The sequence below is a fragment of the Podarcis filfolensis genome, assembly GCF_964270895.1.
Source record: "Podarcis filfolensis genome assembly, chromosome: Z".
Classification (NCBI taxonomy): Eukaryota; Metazoa; Chordata; class Lepidosauria; order Squamata; family Lacertidae; genus Podarcis; species Podarcis filfolensis.
Genome location: NC_139617.1, coordinates 40,736,753 through 40,759,545, shown reverse-complemented (window position 1 = coordinate 40,759,545; position 22,793 = coordinate 40,736,753). Strand labels below are relative to the sequence as shown.

Here is a 22,793-nt window from a genome sequence, read left to right as displayed (position 1 = left end):
AGCTTTGAGAGGTTGTGATTTTGGAGTAGTGGGAGGATATGCTTAACCCTTCTCCCTCCCGCTGATTTCCCCACCCATATGTATCTTTTGGGATGCGGGTGGCGCTGTGGGTTAAACCACAGAGCCTAGGACTTGCCAATCAGAAGGTTGGCGGTTCGAATCCCCGCGACAGAGTGAGCTCCTATTGCTCAGTCCCTGCCCACCTAGCAGTTCGAAAGCACGTCAAAGTGCAAGTAGATAAATAGGTACCACTCCGGCGGGAAGGTAAACGGCGTTTCCGTGCGCTGCTCTGGTTCGCCAGAAGCGGCTTAGTCATGCTGGCAACATGACCCGTAAGCTGTATGCCGGTTCCCTCGGTCAGTAAAGCGAGATGAGCGCCGCAACCCCAGAGTCGGCCACGACTGGACCTAATGGTCAGGGGTCCCTTTACCTTTACTATGTATCTTTTAGTTCAATGTCATCCCACTAGACAGTGTGCGCATGAAAGGAGCCCCAAGATTTTGACTGCCTAGGGGGCCTCTGTAGGGGTGTGTGTGTGTTTGAGAGAGAGAGAGAGAGAGAGAGATCATCAATGATAGGAAGAGCTGTCCTTAATTGGTCATAAGTGAGAAGGCAGGGATATGGGGGCTGACTGAGGAAAGGTTGAGGTTGGTGGAGTGCTGTTCCTTTCACCCAAATGGAAGAGCCCCCATTAGGGAAAGAGAGTGTGCATGTGGCAGTGGCTGGGGAAAGATCGAAGCAACTCCCCACCACCTGCTGTTTCTCCACTCAAATCCACAATCCCCTGAACCTGCTTTTCTCAGCAAAAGTCTCCAATGGAGACATATTTGCATGTGGATATTCATCTTACCCTTCGAACTGGACCCTAAAAGTTAAGGTTATATTACATTGCTGTTTCATCTGAGGATTGCTTCCCCTAAGGGGTTCAGCTTGGCATATTCAACTCCTCACAGTTTTATCTCACAACAACCCTGTGAGGTAGGCTAGGCTGGGAAATAGCCTAGTGAGCTTCATGGCTATGTGGATATTTCAACCAGGCCTCCCTGGCCACAGTCCAGTACTCCATATAGGCTTAAGCTCTGTCAGGTTTCAGTGACAAAGAATGGACCTCTTCATGTGTTATTATGGCAGATGATTCCAAGCTTTGTCCTATAATCCTGCTGTAACTTTTGGAAGCCCAGCACCAAATTGCAGTAGGGTGGGCTATTCATTAGCAGCTGTGCTCTTGCAAAGCTCATGTATCTTTTGAGTGAGCTGTTGCTAATGAACCCTACCAGCAGCTGTTCCCTTGCAAAAATCCATTTTTTATTATTCTGAATGGCAGTGACAACTGTTCTTCCTCTCTCTCTCTTTGAATGAGCAGAAGAACCTCTCAGCAACCATTTGTTTTAGCAATGTCCATCTAACACACACTTACGGTAATAATGAAGGGCACAGTGTTGATCATTTCAAGGATGAAGGTTACACGAAAGATCTGCTCACAAATGTTTCCCTAAAACGAAAAAGAGATTCATATTTGTTATCCCTGCATGCATGCATAACAGGCGTGCCATCTATGTGGGGCCATGGGGGCTGAGTTCCCCCTCAGAATTTTCACTGAGGGGGGCGTGCCCCCTCAGTATTCCACAGCTGCCTGAGCCCTGCCAGGCCCTCCCATGGCTGCAAGTAGGCCCCACTGGGGCCTTTCAGAGGGCGTACCAGGCCCAGTTGGTCTTCCTCCCTCCGTGTGACATCACACATGTGTGCCAGGCCCCTGCAATGTTGGGCGGAATGCAGTGCACCTGATGCATGATCAGTTTAGCCAACCTACCCTCAAGGCCATCATCTTACCTTGTAGCTGAGATAAATCAGAAGCATCGTCTCGAGAAAGCTAATGATTGCTACGCTGACCTGGAAGTGGCAGTAAGGGGAAAACAGAGGGATTTTTAGCGCCGCTGTCCAACATGAATGGAGAATTCTGCAATAGTCTAACCCAGGAATATATGACTTGAAGGCAACTGGCTTCCTCCGTAGGGTGCTTACAAAGATATATACAAATCAGGGTCTCACTGTCAGAGGTGTTTCCCCTGGACCTTTGTAATTGCTTTTGACAGACATGTGAGCCAGCAAATTAATCACCTGTCGGACACCTGTAACTGACAAGATATACTGAACCATGAATCCAACTCTGATTCAGTTATCTGTCCTCTCCCTACCGGAGGTGGGTTGTAATATTTTTATTTTTTTAAGTGATGCTATTATACATTTATTCAATTACATGGATGTGTGTGTGTGTCTCTCTGTGTGTTTAAAAAGTGGAATAAGCTTGTACTGTGTTGAAAAATTGTTATGGAAAGGTGAAGGGGGTTAATGATAGCACTGGTCTGGGACAGTCAGTGCTGTGCATAACAACAACTGATGTAAATAAGTAGAGTAAATTTCCTTCATTTTATCTTGCGGAGAAGAAGATTATGTTTAAATTACCAAAACATGGGGATTGCACTTCACCTGTAAAATTATATATGCCTGGATGAACAAATTTGCTCCAAGTGGCCCTATCCAATTTTAATCAAGAATATATAAAACTACATTTCAGACTGTCAGGGAACTGACATCGGAGCCAGGAGTGGAGGCAAGGCTCCCAAGTGATGCCGGAGAAGGGCCCAGCAGGGAGAGAGGGGACTCATCGGCTGGGGAAGGAAATCAGCGTAACACCAGGGATAAAGGGGGGCGGATGGGGGAATCGGAGAGGGGGCTCCAGGACTCTTCGCCGGAGACCAGCGGGGAGAGCACAGGTCCTCCGCTACCCACACCCACCCTGCGCAGAAGACTTCCGCGCAGGGAAAGTAGGCGTAGACTTGGCGTCAAAGAACTTCTTTGCTGGAAGAAGTTCAAAAAACGCCCACTGACGGATTCTGCTAGCGGCTGAAACAGCCACGAAGTGAAGGGCTGTCCAGCCAGGAAAAGGTTTAACCAGGTAACCTCGCCAAGAGTGGTGGCAACTTACGCACGAGCAACCCCATATAACCATTACACAGACCCTTGACCACTGCATTCATTTGTGTATTTTAACAATTTTCTTCTTCACTTACCTGTATTGCCCATAATGGCTTGTTTCGGTCCACCCATATAACTGGAGTCCTGTACAGAATATGTAATAACAAAGACAAAAAAATCTTGTTGGAGGATTTGATTTGAAAGCAGTGGGCTCATGTTGATTGTAGCCAACTTGTCCTCCTATTGAGCTGTTTCAGACTTTGAACACAAAATGTATAAATTTGGAAAAAAGCACTTCTGAATTTTAAATATGACATTTTATCTCAGGATTCAAGATCTGGGAGTTTTAGGCTTGCTGGCATTTCTCCTCTCTTTTGATTTTGACAGGCACAAAACTTTAACTAACAATGCAGTGTCATGGATCAAATCTCATCTAGGCTAGGAGGTAAGATAATAAATTTGCATACTGTCTATAAAATTCTACGCAGTACAAAATACCACCACATATAAGCAATAAAATACTAAGGGCTGTTCCGTGTCAATAACACAGCTGAATCAAATATTAAATCCCATTACATGTGGAATATAAAATGCTTCCCAATACAAAATACTGCTGTATTATCAAATAATAAATACTGTTGTATTTCCTATTTAATCTGTTCAGTAAAATATTAAATACAATCCCTCTTGCTGTACAGGCTTCTGAGATTCAGAATTTTTTTGTTGTTGTTTTCCTCTTCCAAAAACTAGGTGCGTCTTGTGGTCTGGTGCGTCTTATAGAGCAAAAAATACGGTATATCTTTCCCTGATGTTTAGGCTTTGAATAGGTTGTTGCTTAAAAGGCCCTCCCTCAGAAAATCCCCTTTCCTTGGGATCATCAAGCAGCAGATCGCGTGGAGTGAGCAATAGGGGGTGAGTCCTCCCCACACTGTGAAGTGGGATCTGAGGGCCTCCAGGCTCACCTAGGATGAGGAGCTGCACTGCATAGGTAACCAAGTCAGCCTGGCAACTGCCTGCAACAATGACTTCCAGGCTCCAGCTTTTGTCTTGGGGAAGAGATCCACTGCCCCAAAACCTGGACAGAGAATGCCAGCTGGTGTAGGCAACATTGAGCTAGTTTGACCAATGGTCAGATTCGGTAAAAGGCAGCCTCCCATATCCTTTCTATGCAGCTGCATAGAGGCTCTGTCTCATCTAGTGAGCCACTTTTTCGTGCCAGGAAGGGGTATTTAAAAACATGATTATGGGGTGTAAGCAACTCCCCCACTCCCCATCAACAACATGATTTTGCAGATTATATAAACTAGCCTGTCATTTGATCAAATCCACAGATATATAATCAGAAGGGCTACTGGCCCCCAACTTACCAATTGATTTGTGTTGATGACTGGTTGAAAGTTGAGGAATTGTGTTTTTCACATTCCCAGCTGAGTGAAAATAGTATAAAAATAAAATGCCTTTTAGAAACAGTACTCAGGCTACAGGAAGCTACAGCAGGGAGTTAGTATTTCAGAAGACAGCATGTTGCTTTTAATTGAAATAAGCTATGTTAGGAGCCCTTTGGATTGGTGGGGTTTTTTGGGGGGGGGATTGTCTTCTGCAACATGCCACTGACACAACAACAGCTTACCAACAGTGAATGCACGCAGGGCCATCTACACATTATTCTACTTGTCCTGTGATGCCACCCCATGTTACCACATTAATGCCATCGGGAGGGGAACTCTTGCATCACAGCATGACAAGGTAGAGACAAAACAAACAAACAAATAAGCCTGGAACATTTGTAGTAGGAAAAGTTTTAGGATTTCAGTAGGTAGTTATGGCATGTGCCCTGAAGGCAGAGTGTCTGCCCTGAAACTTTTGCAGGTGCAAACAATATTGAAAGTGGGATCACACATGGCTGCCCCAATACCATCATGAACACAAATAATCATAGATACACAATAAAACAGGCATGCTGTAGCAGAGAGAAAGGCTCTCACCATCCTATCTGTTGTGGGTCATCAAGCAGAACACGGACAATGTAAAGGAGGCAGGTAAGGAGCTTCAGGGAGAAGTTGAAGAGGCGGATTCTCAGACCTGTAGCAAATGGAACAAATGAGAGCTATTGGGTAGCCCTAAAACAAAACACACACAAACCCAAGCATGCCCCAGACATATTTCTGAGCTTGTGACAACAGCAGACATGTCACTTTCAAGAACCATGGAGCATCCAGAACACAGAACTGTGACAAGTAATGCTAATGGCTTGGAGAAGGCATTCGGTATTACATTACATTGAAATAATTTTAAAATACCAATGTATAATTATAAATTCTCAAAAATGGTATAAAAATAACAGTAAAAGATATAATCAACAAAAACATAAAGCAACAGTCCAAACAGCACAATATTAGGTTGGGGTATTTGGGGGGGGGGGAGGTTGTTGCTGTTTTTGATATTATTTGTTTCAGATCCTATTGTGATTTATGTGGAATTTTAAAAATTCAGTTGTGTACTTCTTGATGTTTTATTTATTGCTTGTGGCTACTTTTGTTATGTTTGTAATTATGTGTATTTATGTTGTAACCCACCTTGTGGGTTAACTATAGAAAGGCAGCCTACAAATAAAACTTACACACCACTTCAACTGTAATAAGAAACCTCAAAGTGGTTTACAAAAAGGTAAAACAATGAAATCAAGAAAAATCCACAGCCATACGTCACTTTACCCCAGAATATTGTGCACAGAGCTACACTGCAAAATTCAGAGAAGTGCAAATTTCAAAAGGTGGCTGGGTTTTGGTTCCTGCACCATTTTGGAAAGTGCATATTAGATAGTCCACCTTTAACTGCAAACTGAATTTAATTTCTCTTCCACTCCCCTTAATACAAATACACTGCTCACAATGGGGGTGGGGGGACAAAAGAGGGGATGTTATCTCCTTATGTTAAAAATGCTTGCTTCTGGGAACATCTGCTTTCAGCAACATTTAAACATCTATTGTCACTTCATCAGGAGAAACAAACACACATAGTAATTTGTGTTGCTTAATATAGTAAAGCTGCCTAAGGATCATTTCTCTGAGCTGTGTTAACAACAATTGGCCCACCCCCGATAGATCGACTGCCATTTGCCCAAGAGCTTTGTGCTGCACCCATCATTATTTATCATCTTTGTGCTTTAAATAAGCACAAATATGATAAATAAAAGAAGCAGGCATATCAGCTTGTTGAAATTATTCCACACTTCATCTTCTCTGCATGGGGAAAAGTTCAGGACAACTGTTATCAGAACACCCAGAGTAGAGAGCTCTGAGGATATTGCATTAAATTGTTTTTCCACCCTTAATGATACGTTCATTTAAGAAACTAGCAAAATCCTATCCATTAGTTGTAATAGTAGAATTAGCTTTGGTATTATTACAATTTATTGCCTGCCATCAACCTCAACGTCCCAGGACAGGTTGTGTTGTCAAAACACAACACCAACATTAAAATACAATATTACACAACATGCAGTGGGGATAGGGATATAAGAGCATAAGATGAGCCCTGGTGGATCAGAATGAGGCCTATGCTAGGTGTGGGGATCTTGTTCAGTCTGAAAGCCACATACCCTGCTGGGGGTCATGTGACAGAGGTGGGTGGGGCCAGAGGTAAAAGCAAGCAACAAATGGAAATTTTACCTTTGTCCACCAGGCTGCTTTCTGCACACCCCTCCCTATCCTCCAAGCAAGAGTCATTGTCAGAGGTCAAGGACACATCCCAGTCAAGCAAAAATAGTCAAGGAGGGAGCAAAGCAGCCTATAGAGAGGACTGGAGGCAGTAGCGGCGCACCCCATTTCACCACCTGAAGTGAAACGGAAAGGTGCCACCCTGTTCATGAGCCAAATACCAATTCCCCCCTTGCTGCCCCTGCCAAAGCCTTGCTTGCTGGGGTTGTGTGGCTTCTGGGTTCCAGCAAGATCTCACAAGAGCCCCATGAGATCTCTCTGGAACCCACTGGAGCTGCTTCCCCAGTTCCGGTGGCAGGGGCATGGCCACAAAGGGGCCTCTTGGTTCCTGCCCCTTGAGGCAGCAGCCTCAATCTGCAGGGAAGACTCAAAGGGTTTGGTCTATAAGCTCCCTGTACCCACTGATCCACCACCACAGTCCCTACCCCCAGTGGCGTAGCGTGGGGGGTGCAGGGGGGGCCGGCCGCACCGGCCGCAACATCTGGGGGTTAGGGTTAGGGGGCGCAATCCATGGGTTAGGGGGCGCAAATCCACGGGTTAGGGGGCGCAAATTACTTGCCTTGCCCCGGGTGCTGACAATCCACGCTACACCACTGCCTACCCCAGACAATCCACCACCACCATGGACAGGGAGGTTAATTTCAGTTCTGGAGCCTTGCTTAGTAGGAGATGTTATGGCTGAGAAGAAGCACTGGTGGAGGAAGGGAGGGGCGGGGGGAGTGCACCGCCCCTGGCACCATCGGGGAGGGAGGTACCATTGTGGCCGCCCCCCAAACGCACCTCCCCCCACTGCGCTGGGTGACACGCCCCCGCAGTCAGTGCCACGCCCCCACGGGCGGCATGCCACACCCCCGGGACGTGCGTCACACCCCTGGGATGCATGCCAGCCATGCTCCCGCCTGCTCTCCGCCCCCGGTACCGGAGCATGCAGCTTCGCCACTGAGAAGCAGTAGGTACAATAATGGTTCAGTGCCCCTTTCATTTACTGATCCTTCCCACTAATCCCCTCCTTTCCATCCGCACACTAGCATAATGAGGCAAAACTGAGTTTGTGGAGTTTTTCCTGAAGCATCAATGTGCTCCTTCATCAAGTTCCCATTATCTCTGCCTAGAAGGAAGACTGTGATTCTAGGGAAGGCACATCAAAGAGCCCTGCCCCACACCTTTAAAAGTGCTTTGGTCAGATTTCTACTAAAATTGAATACGAATTTGCAAGAAGGGTTCCACCCTCCTACGCAAAACTGGGAGCTTCCTCTCCCCAAACGTGAAACCTAAAACGAAGAAGAATCTTGCTTCTATGGAGATTGGAAAGGGCTCAGAAAATCAGTCATCTGGGCATACGACGCTGTAGCATTTGCAACCAATAGATGGAGCCATTGTTGTCCCGAAGCAGCACTCCAGAGAAGACCTACCCTTATTTGTAAAAGGAAAAGGCTTCAGATGTGAGCAAAGCTGTATTAACAACAATTGATGGCTCCAGTTCAGAAGCAGAAATGTGTGAAAACAGATGAATCACGCTCCACATTAAATGATCTGTTACTTCCACCAGCTGTTAAATCACCACTGTTGCAACCCACAATATAAATCAAATAGATCAGCATGGTCAATTCAAGCCCAGCTATGGCAGCATATGAGGGAGGGGTGGGATCTGAAATCACTTTTGCATGCTTAAAAAGCTGTTGGGTGCTTAGTGTCCTCTCTGTACGCCCTGTAGGACTCACTAGCAATCTTCCCTTATGCTGGCACCAGAGTCTGCTTTGTGCGTTGCAGCAAAATATAGACTCCCTGTGCACTCACTCCCCAGCTCATGCATCCCAACTGTCCCCATTTATCGGAGACAATCCCTATTGTTTTTCAATCAATCAAATTCTATTATTATGATCTCAAATCAGCCACTAGAATAAAGTGAACCACATGCAATTTTACAGTTTACAGGCAAAAGACTCTTTGGGATTAACAAAAAGCTAGGATATGAGTGTGCATCATCACACATTCACAAACACACTAGAGTGAATTACTGAGGACTAGAATGCTTGGTAGAATGCTTTAATCATCGGGTTCCTAGCAATGCAGGATTTTGCCACATTGATAGTGATTTTGTTAGTGGAGTCTGTCAAAGGGAAGGAAGTGTAAAAATTATCTGGTCTCCCTGGGAATTTTATTAAAATAGGTGTGATGTATAAGTAGCAAATGTCCTTATAGTATAAGCAGTAGAGTAAAACACGCTTTATTATTTCAATGCTGGATTGACAGAAGCAGACATGCTGGTTATACAGAATATGTGAGGTTTTTCCCTTCCAGCAAAGCTGATAGTAAGCCGTTAAAACAGGCCAAAGTGAAAGTTCTGTGGTATTTGTAAATTTCAAGTATATAAGATAATCAGCAAGTGCTGTTTTTGCTACAGTTTCCAGCTGCCAGTTCCCAATTATTTTGAGGCTTGCTCCTGAGTAAACATTGCTACCCAATATTTATTTTATTTATTAAACATTTTTACAAACCACTTCATAGCATAGAGTCATCAAGACAAGGGCAAAACAGAATGAAAAACTGAAATACAAGTTCTAAGAACAATAAAGTCAATTAAGCAACATCTGGAAGAGTAAAATCTAATTATAAATCAATGGAAGCATTTCATCAAATCTTTATAAACAGGAAGGGAAAGCCTTCCATACACCCCCACCCCCACCCCCACCCCCACCCCAATTATTTATTTCATTTTTAAATCACTTCTTATAAAGCATCTCAAAGTAATATCACAATCTCTCTCTCTCTCTGTCTCTCTCTCACACACACAACATTAAAACAATTGCATATATAAAAACAATTAAAGGAAACATCACATATAACAAAACAATCACATTTATTAAAACCATTGCATATGTAAAACAACTTCAAGTAAACTTGGATACCAGGTGGTATAAAGATCTCCACTATCAATATCCCTTCTAGCAGGCACTGAGAAGACAAAAAAAACATGCCCCCTGTTTGATGTGCAATGGGAAGGAGTTCAATGTTTGACCTGGAATGCAAAACTGGGGGTACCTGCATTTTTAAAAGCTGGGTTAATAAGCTGTTTTCCATAGCAACAAGTGCCCATTGGGACCAGTGGGGCAGAAGGCAGGGAGCCAGATTGTAGGTGGCACCAGAGCCAATGAGAGGCAGAGCCAACTCAGTCTAGTCTTGTCCCCTGCCATCCTCCTCCCTGCTGACCAAGGGCAATACTTGAGACTAAGGACGAGGAAGTTGGCAGGCAGGGACACCCCCTGGTCTGGATGTAAGTAGGAAGGGAGGCGGGTGGGAGTGGCTGAGGGTAGAATGAGGTCAGTGGGACAAAGCCCATTTGTCCTAATGGACCAGCCTCCATTGGTTCAGTGCCCAATCCACACCCTTAGTCAGTGGCGTAGCGTGGGTTGTCAGCACCCGGGGCAAGGCAAGTAATTTGTGCCCCCTAACCCGTGGATTTGCGCCCCCTAACCCGTGGATTTGCCCTAACCCCAGATGTTGCGCCCGGTGCGGCCGGCCCCCCCTGCACCCCCCACGCTACGCCACTGCCCTTAGTTCTCCTACAGCACTTCTCAGACTGTGCGCTAGGGCCCACAAGGAGGCTACAGGAGGTTTTTCAGGGTAAGGTTTTTGCTGCCCCAGATGCCCCCTACCACCATCGCCCCACACACAGAAGACTGGGTGCCTTGAATTCGGCATGAGCGCATTGAAGTATATAGATTGCCTCACATCAAGTATTTTAGTAGTTCTAAACCCATATACACAAAGCAGAACCCAATGGTGCAAACACTTACTTGATCTTTGGTTTTTGATGAAGAACAGCTTGAGGCGCTCCTTAAACGTGTTTTCATTCACATAAAACTCCACTTGGACCCTGCCAAGTGAGAAAGAAGCACGTGAGGAGTTATCCAGAGCTCTTAAAATATCACTACGACCAAGTTGACACTACAGTAGGGTTGGGTTGCCATAGGTCTGGACATGTCCTCTATTAGGGGGGCTACATGTCCATCCGGACAACCGTGGGGCGAAAGCATGCCCCAAAAAGCTCAACAACTTTATGTGTCCAGCACCCCTATACTACAACCTATCTGCAATTGCTGTGCAATGGCTAGTTTCGAGGGAAACAGATTGACCTTCCTTCCCTCCCCCTTCCATTCATTTATTTATTTGGGGGGAAGAGATGGGGCCTTATGAACAGATTTGTCTCTGGAAAACTAGACACACATGCAACCTCTGCTGGTTCTCTTGCAATGGCCACATGCTATACTCTTTTGGTGACAGTGTGGCAACTCTCCCACTGAGTTTGCTATTAGTATCAAGGGAATGATACGGACATTTCAATGTTACTTGCAAAATCTAAATAAGAGATGCTGCATTAAGAAGACCTGAAAAGCCCTGCAGGATCAGTCTGATGGCCCATCTAGTCCAGCAACCTCCACAGTGGCCAACCAGTTGCTCCAATGGGAAGCCCGCAAGCAAGGACTGAAAGGCAACTTTCCCCACTTCTGATTCCCAGCAACTGGTATTCAGAAGCAGACTGTCTCTGAAAGTGGGCAAGAACATAGCCATTGTGGCTAGTATCCATTGATATCCTTATTAATATCCCCTGTGAATTTGTCTAATCCTCTATAAAAGCCACTGCAAGTGGCTAGCCATCACTGTTTCTCATGGGTGCCCATTCCACAGCTTTGTGAAGAAGTATTCTTCCCCCCCCCCGCCCTGAACCTCCCAAAACTCAGTTTCATTGGATGTCTCTAAGTTATATTTATTATGAGAAAGGGAGAAGTTTCTCCACACCCTTGCCTAACCTTATAGCACTGAAACACAGGGTCCTTACAACTTGCAAACATTTCCTCATAGGGTCACCAGGGACCAGACGTTGTTCCTTCATGATGGCTAGCTACATGCAGCTCCAGGGCTATCAAGTGGCCACTCCTGCCTTGCACCAAACTTTATATATACACATATATACACAAATTTAACATGGAAAAAAATAAAGTTACACCATCAGCTCACATCAGCAATAAGAATAATTCATCCCTCCTAATTTCCACACATATATAAGCAGCCCAAAAAGATATCCCAATGAGAGTGATGAGTATATGATACAGAAAGCACAACAATATCATACTTTGCACCAGACTTTTCAGTTTCTGCATAGTGGCCAATGAGAACTTTTTTTGTTTTTTGGCAGAGAGCCAAAAGCTTGGCGTTGACACTTTTCTTTTAAACCTTTGGTCTTATTTAGAAGATAAATAATTGCCATCCTTACTTATTGCAGATTTTTTTAAAAAAAAAAGTCTTAAAAACAAGCAGCAATCCGATTTTATTCAAGCAAGAAGCAGCTCATTAGTTACAACCAGTGCTTTTTTCGGGGGGGGGGGCAGGAGTGCACATACCCCTAAACATTTTGTGAATCTGAGTTTGACCTCATTGAGGGGCTGTATTTCAATATGAAATTTAGGGGGAAATGAGAATACCTCCTAAACATTTTTTTGGGGGGGGGGAGCACTGGTTACAACCAACATCTAAACACATCAAACACTAAAAATGAATCAACAATCTTTGTTTATGTAGCAGGCTGAGAAGGAGTGGAGAGAGCAGGGGTGAGAGATAAGAGAGAGTCCCAGACAGTTCAAGCATATTTTGTGTTGTTCCCCCAAACATACATACTCACTGAGCAGCTGGTCCTGAGCAGCTGAGAATGGTTACCTTTTGATCCCTTGAAAAGTACAAGAAGCTGAAGGAGGAAGTTGGAAGAGGCTTTCTTTCCCACTTCCTTTGTCAGCTCTATGTACTTTTCAAGGCTCCTATTAGTTCTACTGAGAGTGGAGAGGGGGTGTGATGCCCACAGTACCAGCTTGGAGATGCAAACAAGAGAGTCTGAGACACTTCAAATGTTCATGTAAGCTGTGACCCTCCAGCTGTTGCTGCACTTCAACTCCCATTAGTTAGCATGGTCATGACCATAGATACTTCTGATCAATGCATTCATGTTGGGAAGCATCCTTTGAAAACCAAACAACCATTTTGAGCACACATCAATTGCTGTTCTGCCTTTGTTACACTTTAGCTTGGAGTACCTCAGGAGGGAGAAGACCAGTATTCTGTCACAGCTACCGCTCAACAGATTTACATTTGCTAGTCTGCAAGTGTTAAAACAGTAAAAAGGTAAAGGATCCCTGACAGTTAAGTCCAGTTGCGGACAACTCTGGGGTTGTGGCGTTCATCTTGCTTTAGAGGCCAAGGGAGCCAACGTTTGTCCGCAGACAGCTTCCAGGTCATGTGGCCAGCATGACTAAGCCACTTCTGGCGAAACCAGAGCAGCGCATGGAAACGCCGTTCACCTTCCCACCGGAGCGATACCTATTTATCTACTTGCAATTTTGGGCATGCTTTTGAACTGCTAGGTTGGCAGGAGCTGGGACTGAACAATGGGACCTCACCTTGTCGCAGGGATTCAAACCGCCGACCTTCCGATTGGCAAGCCCTAGGCTCAGTGGTTTACACCACAGCGCCACCCATTCACCTCCATGAAAAGTATTTGTAATAATAATGGAGAACCCAAAACAAATGAATCCTTCTCAGCTTTCAGATGGGTGGCTGATTGATGGATGGGTCCACAGGGCACTATGAAAATACTAAAGATGGATCGAAGCAAAGGACACTGGTCATCTAGGCTTCAGACTCATATGTCAGCTTTTATACCAAGTTTCACATCCCTGGCTTCCACCAAAGAATGCTGTAGTTTGATAAGGAAGCTGAGCAGAGTTGGCACCAGGGTTCAGAATCACTGGGCACATGCTACTGTCCACATTCCCACAGTGGGTTCTGCTGATCCTGCTGCTCTTCCTCCCTGAGTCAGTGTTAATCTCTTGCCGTACACTGGCTGTAACCAATGACAGGTGATGATGCAGCTTCCTGTTGAAAGCAGAGTTTGTTGACATGACTGATCAGCTGAGCAGTGACATCCACATATCACTAAACCTTTCTCCACATGGTTTGTTATCAAACTGCCTGGGCAAAAGAAGCTCTTGAAATCATAGGGTGCCCAGGGCCGTCTTACCCATAGGCACTAGGGGTGCAGGGCACCCGGGCACTGGGCTTTCAAGGGGGCCAGGCCAAGAGTCCAGGGCCTGAGAGTTGAGTCCGGGGAAGAGCCTGCCCTTCGGTCAGAGCGCCACAGCAGGCTCTTCTGCTGCGGGCAGCTCTGTGCCGTGAGTTCATGGGTGACCGAGCCACTGAGACACTGAGGCGGCCGGCCAGCTCCGCCCTCCTGCACACCTGGGACTGGGCAACCTGAAGGGGGGGGCACCGGGTGGATCCTTGCATCCCGGTGCCACATATGCTTAAGACAGCCCTGGTGGTGCCAGTTGACTGACAAATGGGCTACCCTGGCCATGGGCCAAAATGGTCCAAAGAGATTGGGGAAAGTAAGGATCTGGTCCACTGACTGGGAAATGTTCTACAGCCCTGCACAAGAGATTATCACATAGAGCAGTGATGTTGAACCAATGGTTTTCTAGGGTCTGGTGGGCTGGGAGTCAGCTGATAGAATGCTCAGGCAGGCTGGTATGGCAGCCTAGAGGGTGCTTTCCAAAGCAGGTCTCATTCTGCCAGTCTTGCTGTAGAAAGAGGATGTTGGTGGTAAGACAACCAAATCCTGACTTCTGGAAGCCCCAGCTCAAAAAAGCCACCCATTGGTTAGAGTGTTGGACTAGGCCAGAGGTGAGGGACCCCTTTTCATCCCAGGAGCTACATCCCAACACAGACAACCTTTTGGGGGCCACATGCTGGTAGTGAGCATGTCCTGAGACAAAACGTACAGAGCAACAAATGTTATTTTTACCTTTGCATAGCAGGCTACGTTTTAGCCATGCACAATCCAGAGATTTTTACCAGGGCTATGCATGCCTCCCTTCATCTGATTTGGAGCCCAATCCAGGGCAGACCCAGATCAGAGCCTTGAAAACAGTTTTGGGGGCTTACACAGTATTTAACTACCATTCTGGAGCCCTTTTGACAGCCCCAGATCACTGGAGACCTGATCTGATCCAAGATGACCCAGGGCAGCCTCAACCTGCTCCAGCCAAATCTCAGGTTGACCTGAATTGGCCCGATTCAGTTTGGGATCCATAATTTGGTCAGAGCCCTAGTGTGATGGCCTGGGAATCGGATTCAGAGGCTGAACCTGAGGAATCCCAGCCTGCACAGGAGTCCCCGCCTCCAGAACCAGCTGAGCAGGGGCTGGGGCCTGAGCCTGAAGGGTCCTCACCTGTGCTGGATCCTCAGGTGCAGGCACCAGCTGAGTCTGCTGTGGCCCCTGAGGTGATGGAGGACCCATTGCCTGCAGGTGCTCCACTCTCAACCTCATCAGGGGAAGGTGAGATTGCCTCTGGGTCCAGTAACCCTCCAGCCTCTCCTGAGCTGCAGAGGCTCAGGGCAGAGAGGCAGAGGGAACTAAGTTCTCGCAGGAGGAGTGCTCGCCTCCAGGCCAGGAGAGGCAAGTCACCTGTGGACCGGGACTGCCCTATGCCTCAGAGGAGATAAAAGCCAGCCAGCCCAGTCCCAGGTTGCGGGAGCAACACTGTTGGTAACCTGTTCCTGCTGGCACCCTGTCTTTCTCTTCTGCCAGAGTTCCTGACCACATCTGACTCCTTGCCTTGGACGCCGCTTCAGCCTTGGCGGACAGCCTCCATACCACACCCTCCACCTTGGACTGGACTCGGACCACGCCGCACGGTAACCCCCCGGGACCAGCACACCTAGTTTCTGTGCACGCACACACATACCGCTTTCCATTCTGGCCTGTAAGAGGCATTATTATACTACAGAGCAAATTCCAGTCAGGCAAAATGAGTCAAGGGGGTGAGAGGTAGGAATGGGTGATCTTGTGCCAGTTCTGTCTCTCACCTAACCTAATCTCCATATTGTTGTGAGGATAAAAATGGAAAGGGGGAAAGCCATGTACATCACCTTCAGCTGCTCGAAGGAAAGATGTGAAACAAATGTAGCCATAAATAAAATACATAAGAGAACCCACCCCTGCCTTGCATTAGCTAACAAAACATAGTTCTACTGATGATACCCATAAAATACATTTGCTTGCACCCCAATCTGTGCAGGGAGAGACTACATAGTTCCCAGCATTTATCCAGGGTGTAGTTTCCTAGGGATGAAGAGTTTTGGATACTGCGGAGTCTTTAAGATATATGATTTTATTTACACATATCTGCAACCTGAGAATAAGATGGAAGAGCTCACAGAAAACACTTCAACAGAACTTGCTTCCTCATTAGGTTTCTAGGGGGCGTTTCCAAGGCCATAGCTTTGGATTCAGCACACAGCAAGACAAGCTTCTGTGTCTCTTTTCCAGCTGCCATCTTCAGCCCAGACAAATGGCAAGCTCTTGTTCACCTGCCTTCATGAGGATGTGGTCTCCAGCCAGGTGAGCTGTTAGGAGAAAGTCTCACCTCCTCCTTTTGGAAGCTCTGTCAATGAGTATGACAACATGACCAGCTCTTTGGACATGTAAACAAGGTGATTACAGGCCTGCTCAGAGACACTGACTTAGCAAAGAGACTGCTTTGGCCACTCCAGCAGTCTCTTCTACTACAAACTACAACCTTACAAATATGAATTCACAACCTTGGTTGGGACCCAGAGACTTGATCCAGCTCAACGCTGCTGCCCCCAGTCCTATAGCAACACTAGCAGCTGTGCCAGCAGCTTAAACCTTAAACTGCTGGTGAGAAAAGATAGGAAAGAAAAGAAAAGAGCTATAAAGGAGTCATTTAATGAAGTGCTCAGAGATGACCAGCTGTTGGGAAGGAGCCAGCGGAAGGGATCCAAAATCCTTTCCTTCAGCTATGATTTATTTGTATGGCAAGAGAAAAATATCTGAGGAGTGTGGGGGGGAGAGGGAGAATAAAAGCAGAGGTGGTTTTTTGTTTTTGGGGTTTTTTTTGCATATACACACATGGCTGGGCAGGAAAGCGAAAAGAGGAATGCTTGCGGTAAACAATGTTCACATCTATTTACAATTATGCCCCCCCCATCCCACCTCCATTATTCAATAAGGATGCTACGTGAACTGCCTCCCCCTCCTTAAATGGCATTGGGGCAAGCTGCGGAGGGAATAGGCAAGAGGGTGCGTGACGTGTTAAGAAGAGAGGGCTGGTCAATGGAGTTAATGGGAAGTTAACAAATGGGAAGTTAACAAAGTTAACCTAGACAGCATCTTAAAAAGCAGAGACATCACCTTGCCAACAAAGGTCTGTATAGTTAAAGCTATGGTTTTCCCAGTAGTGATGGATGGAAGTGAGAGCTGGACCATAAAGAAGGCTGATCGCCGAAGAATTGATGCTTTTGAATTATGGTGCTGGAGGAGACTCTTGAGAGTCCCATGGACTGCAAGAAGATCAAACCTATCCATTCTTAAGGAAATCAGCCCGGAGTGATCACTGGAAGGACAGATCCTGAAGCTGAGACTCCAATACTTTGGCCACCTCGTGAGAAGAGAAGACTCCCTGGAAAAGATCCTGATGTTGGGAAAGATGGAGGGCACAAGGAGAAGGGGACGACAGAGGATGAGATGGTTGGATAGTGTCTTCGAAGCTACAAACATGAGTCTGACCAAACTGCGGGAGGCAGTGGAAGACAGAAGTGCCTGGCATGCTCTGGTCCATGGGGTCACGAAGAGTCGGACACGACTAAAAGACTAAACAACAACAAACAAAGGGGGAGGCAGTGTTGGCGAGCAGAGCAAGCAGGAGTAACAGTCCATCTCTCTCTCTCTCTCTCTCTCTGTGTGTGTGTAGATATGTCAATAGATCAATAAATAGATATGAGAGAGATTTAACATGAAAATGATAACATAAGCATCTGTGACCATGTACATGCCTGGCTGGCCAGTTACTAACTATAACATCTTTTGGAAAATGAGGTAGAAAGGCAGGAAATGACCAGTATTGGCCCCCGGATGCCCTGATTTGCTCCTGTTGGCCCTGGTGCTGATGAGGGACTTTTATGCTGATGCCCTCTCGGTAGTCAGCTGGAGGCCTTGCCCCAGGCTGTGCCACTTGGATTAACTGTAGATCATCACAATAGGGGGGGAAAAAGAAATATGTTCATTATATAATGAATGAGGTGAGGAACAAAAGAAACCCACTTAAGGATAAATGGATTCTAAAATGAAAATCTAGCAATCACCCCAAGAAATAAAACCATTGCTAAGTACAATTCAACAAGTTACATATCTAAATTTAAAACCCCATTACAGGATTTGTTTTTATCAGTAAGTACTAAAAAGAACAAGAAAGGAAATGTACAAAGCCAAGTAAAAACTAATTGAAACAACTAAATCAGTGGAGTCTTTTACATCTGCCATATATGCCAGCAACCTGTCTTTATATCTTGACATCCTTACTAAAGAGCATAAGGTATATCTCACTGGTGGAGAACCTGCAGTCCTCTGATGCTGTTGTACTCCAACTCCTATCAGCCCCACTCGGCATGGCCAGTGGTCAGGGGTGATGCATCTTGGAATCCAGAAACATCTGGAGGGCAATGCAAGTTCTCTACCCATGGTCAGTATTTTGACTAATCAGTACAATAATAACAACAACAGATCAGCATGAATTTTCTGCTCCAAAGCCTTGTGTGTAAACAAAAAGATTACACAAACGGTAAGGGATGTTCCTTGATACTAAAAAGAAAGTCATGCCCTCTGAGAATTATTATTAAGCCAGCATCTCTGCTCCTTAATTCTGAAAGCTTGGGTGCCTTCCAAATGTTCCAGGCCTGCCCCACATTTTCGGTCTGCAGCACCTGAACAGTTATTCAAATAGAAATAATCCCATGTGACATACTTTTTAAACAAATGCACCAAGAGTCAAGAACACAAACTGCAAATGTTTTGAATGCAATTGGAATCATAAGAGCAAAAGAACACACCCACACACCTACATACACATCCATGCAATGGAAGTAAAATCAGTTCCAGACTACATGAGGTGCCCCTTAGGGCAAAACTATCATACCTGTGTGTTTTCCTCTGCAGAACAAAAATGGGTGAGGTTTTTATTACCAGGAAATGGGCAAAGGGGAAAAGGGTTAATATTTCCCCCCATTGTACTGCAAATCCTATCATATTCAAGCCCTCCATCCCAGGTTGCTATTAAAAGTTCTATCACCTCTGTGCAGACAGTACATAAATTGCAGAAAATCAGAAGGAGATCATTCTTAGCTATTGTTTTTAGAAGGCTACCAGGGTTTGGGAGGTGGATGTGATTTGGCTAAAGTTGTTCGGCTCATGGATTTCATTAAGGGCCTTTCTACTTTTTTCTCCATATAAATTCATGGCCTGTCCTGGACACAATAGAAAGAAACATGCTGGTAGTTTCAGCACCACAGATAGTTCCAAGTGAGCGAACTGTTCCAAGGAAGGCTGAGAGCTGGGAACTAAGTCTCTGAGACTGGGAACTTACAAGTCTCCGCTTCCAGTGTTGCTGAACTGATAGTTCCTTCCAACCTCCCCATGAAAATGGAACCCAGGTGGATACTCTGAGAGGGGGAACTAGCAGATTGCAAGGATTCCCCTACTGTGTAAACTCCCTGACCAGATATTCAACTTTCAGAATCCTTAGACCCTTCTGCTTTTAATGCTACAAAGAACTAGTTCTGACTGTGAGGGCACAGCTCTCAGACCCTGATAGACAAGGTGGGGAACCTGTGGCCCTGTAGATTAACCATTGGCCAGGGCTTGGTAGGAGTTGCCATCCTACCGCATCAGGAGAGCTGCAGTTTCCCCACTCCTGATAGGCTAGAACAGGGATGGAGAACCTGTGGACCTTTAAATATTGATGGGCCATTGGCCCGGGGCTGATGGGAGTTGTAGTCTCAGGCACTCATAAGAAACTGGAAGAAACTGATATGCCCATGGAGGAGACTGATGAGGTCACTTGAAAATGACGAGTCCAGAGCAGCATTTATTTCAAGTAACTGGTAACTGTCTGAAGTCCCTTGCCATATAGCCACATCACCACCAATTTTGTTGAGGACTTCCTTGTAAGTAAAAAATGACACATCATTGTCAAGCCACATGCAAGGAGCCACATGCAGCAACGTAATTAGCCCCAGCGTTTGATGAATTTATTGGACAATATTAAATCAATGAACCCCTAGATCTATTTAACAAGTGCTACTTTCATAAATGGAAGTGGTGACATCTGTTCTCCAGCAGTTAATTGCAAACAGCTGCTTTCTCTGGGGATGCAATACTAGTATACAGCAACAGCAGGCACTAGTCTTTTCAGATTCGGGGCCCATGTTAAACCACAATCTGCAAGAGATTGTACCTGGGACTTTTTGCATGCAAAGCAGATTTTCTACCACCGAGCTACAGCCTGTTCCTTTCAAAGAACATAGGAAGCTGCCTTATACCAAGTCAAAACATTGCCCTATTTTGCTCACTGTTGTCCCTCCCAATCGTACCTGGTGATGCCAGGGACTGAACCTGAGAACTTCTGCATGCAGAGCAGATGCTCTACCACTATACTACTGTTATGCTCATTTTAGAACATAACCCCAGGCCTGAAATAAGGGGTCAGAGATATGTAAAGTGGCTGGTCTGATGATCCAACAGACCTAACTCACTTTCAGAACTGATTTCCCTGAGATGAAATGTATTTGAGAAACCATGGTCCTAGTTTCTCCTATATATTTTTTACTTGCTGGGGCTTCAGTCAAAACCTGCAGGCTGAAATTGCTGATGCTTAGTATATATATCACAGTGCAGTACAGACATGAGTAGTCTGTCAAGACAGCTGGTTGAAAGAAGATGAGCTTAAGGTTTATTACTCCTGGCAAACAAAGCCATTCTAAGTACAAGCTTTTATGAGGAAAAAAATGGAGTCATAATAACCTTGTGGCACTAACATTAAAGAAGAAGCAGGAAGGAACTAAAGCCTGAGAGCCAAAACAATCCACATAACCACATGGTATCTGAAGAAGTGTGCATGCACACGAAAGCTTATACCCAGAAGAAACTTAGTTGGTCTCTAAGGTGCTACTGAACAATTTTTTTTAATTTTTAAAAATTTAAATCCACATACAGTTATTCAAGAAGGAGTCAGTGAGGGAAGAATAGGTTGTCTTTCTGTCAGGTAACTTATTGCAAGTGTTGTTGCTTCACTCCCAACAGAAATAACTCCATCTTGAGGGACCATCTGAGAAATGTCCATTGTGGCTGCTGAAAAAGTGCTTGCCTGTGATGATGACTCTCCATAGGCTGGGCATCTATGTTCTCTGAGACACGGAGTTATATATTCCTTGCCAGCCCTGACAGTGAGCAGGGAAAACACACAAATTCTTTCTTACATAATGAATGTAGGCTAATGACTCGTGTGAGAGTTATAGAGGAAAAGTCACTGAAGCTATACAGAAAGAAGGAAAAATTGTTGGTGGGAGCATTCTCAGGAAAAACTGAGAGAAAATCTACAGTCTGTTTTATGTAAGTTTAGCCAACATGGCTTCCCCCAAAGAACCCTGGGAACTGTAGTCTGGTGATACACTCAGAGTTCATTAGTGATCTCGAAATCTCTTCCACATCATAGAACTAAAGTTGGCAGAGTCCCCCAGGGAGAGGAAATGGGAGTTTGTTTACTTAGCAAGATTTCTATAACGATCAACAAACAAACCTCTAAACAAGTTTACATGAAACAATATGAAATACTCATTAAGGAAATGCTGATTTAATCAACAGTCTTTGAAAACAACTAGACATAACAAAGTTATCAAAATGTAAGATAAAAGCAACTGTTTAAAAAACAAATATACTGTATATAATAAAATTACATGTCTGAATAGGCTGACCTAAACAAAAAAGTTTTCAGCAGGTGTTGAAAGTGATGCAATGAAGTGACTGCCTAATATCAACAGGCAAGAACTCCCAGAGAGTAGGCACTGCCACACTAAAAGATCCATTCCTCACATGCATGGAACAGACGTTACATAGCACTTGTAAAAGTCCCAGTTCTGGTTTTAATTGTTTGAAACCAATTTAAGCTTGTGGCCCCTTGCTTAAAAACTGCTCACATTCTTTCACTCACAATCCTCGGTAGATAACCTTCAGAAGAATAGAATGTAAATGAGTTTCTCAAATCAGAGTACTGTTGCCATCTTGAAGCGCATGCAGTTTGGAGCTCACTTACTGTGAAAGGGAGGAATCCATACTGAAATCTTCGGTATGTGGCCTACGGACATGGGGCAAAAGGAGCGTTAACAGGTCAGGCACACATCAACAGAACAGTCAGAGGGTTACAGGACACAACTGGTAGAACTGGACAGGATGGAGTGGTACAAAAGTCTATTGGCACTGGAAGACAGGGCATATTTCTACATTCCTACCATAGGCAATACCACCAAGATGACCAAGGAATACTTCAATGGAGTAGCATGAGAGCAGCTTCTCCACAGTCCAGTCCCACAACCATCTCAGTTATGACTGTTCAAAGGTTACTAGGAGTTGGAACAATAATAGAGCCCCTTCCATTACCAAACCACAGAAGACAGGAGGTGCCAACTTGTAAAAGTATCAGATTGGCCAAATCCACATTGTCCAATCCTAGAGACATGGCTGGAGTAGTTTGTCAGGAGACTATGGGGAAGTATCACCGATGTGGCTAAAGAAGTGCATGCCCCACCCTGAAAGTAAATAGAATTGACTCTCTACCTCAAAGAGGGAGGGCCTGTAGTCCTTCAGATGTAGTTGGACTATAGCTCCTACCAGCGCCTGACCAATGGTCATATAGGCTGGGTTGATGGGAGTTGTAGTCTAGCAAGATCTGAAGGGCCATAGCTGCTATCCCTGCTATACAAACTCTTCTTGGGACTTCTGAATATCAGGCATTGTTAATTTGAACTAGCTAATTTGAAAAGTGGTCTTCATATGTAACGCAGACAACCAGAGTGAGGAACCTGTGGCCCTCTAGATGATATCGGACAACAACTCCCATCATCATCCCTGACCAATGGTTATACAGTTTGGGGCTAATGGCAGTTGTAGTCCAGCAAAACATCTGGAGAGACACAGGT

General features: G+C 45.3%; 1 protein-coding gene across 14 annotated transcripts in view; it reads right to left on the bottom strand.

Moving 5' to 3' along the window:
- Window positions 1-22,793, bottom strand: part of KCNT1 (potassium sodium-activated channel subfamily T member 1) — a 207,799-nt gene that overhangs the window by 68,140 nt on the left and 116,866 nt on the right. For 11 of the 14 annotated variants that reach the window (XM_083597183.1, XM_083597193.1, XM_083597191.1 and 8 more), the window contains 6 exons: window positions 10,493-10,572; window positions 4,962-5,058; window positions 4,344-4,403; window positions 3,072-3,120; window positions 1,831-1,890; window positions 1,418-1,492 (listed from right to left, as the gene is read on the bottom strand). In XM_083597183.1, coding sequence (XP_083453309.1) covers window positions 1,418-1,492; window positions 1,831-1,890; window positions 3,072-3,120; window positions 4,344-4,403; window positions 4,962-5,058; window positions 10,493-10,572 — 421 coding nt within the window. Of the gene's footprint in view, window positions 1-1,417; window positions 1,493-1,830; window positions 1,891-3,071; window positions 3,121-4,343; window positions 4,404-4,961; window positions 5,059-10,492; window positions 10,573-21,910; window positions 21,953-22,793 lie in introns of all 14 variants that reach the window. The other 3 variants (XM_083597195.1, XM_083597185.1, XM_083597196.1) reach the window with 1 other exon arrangement.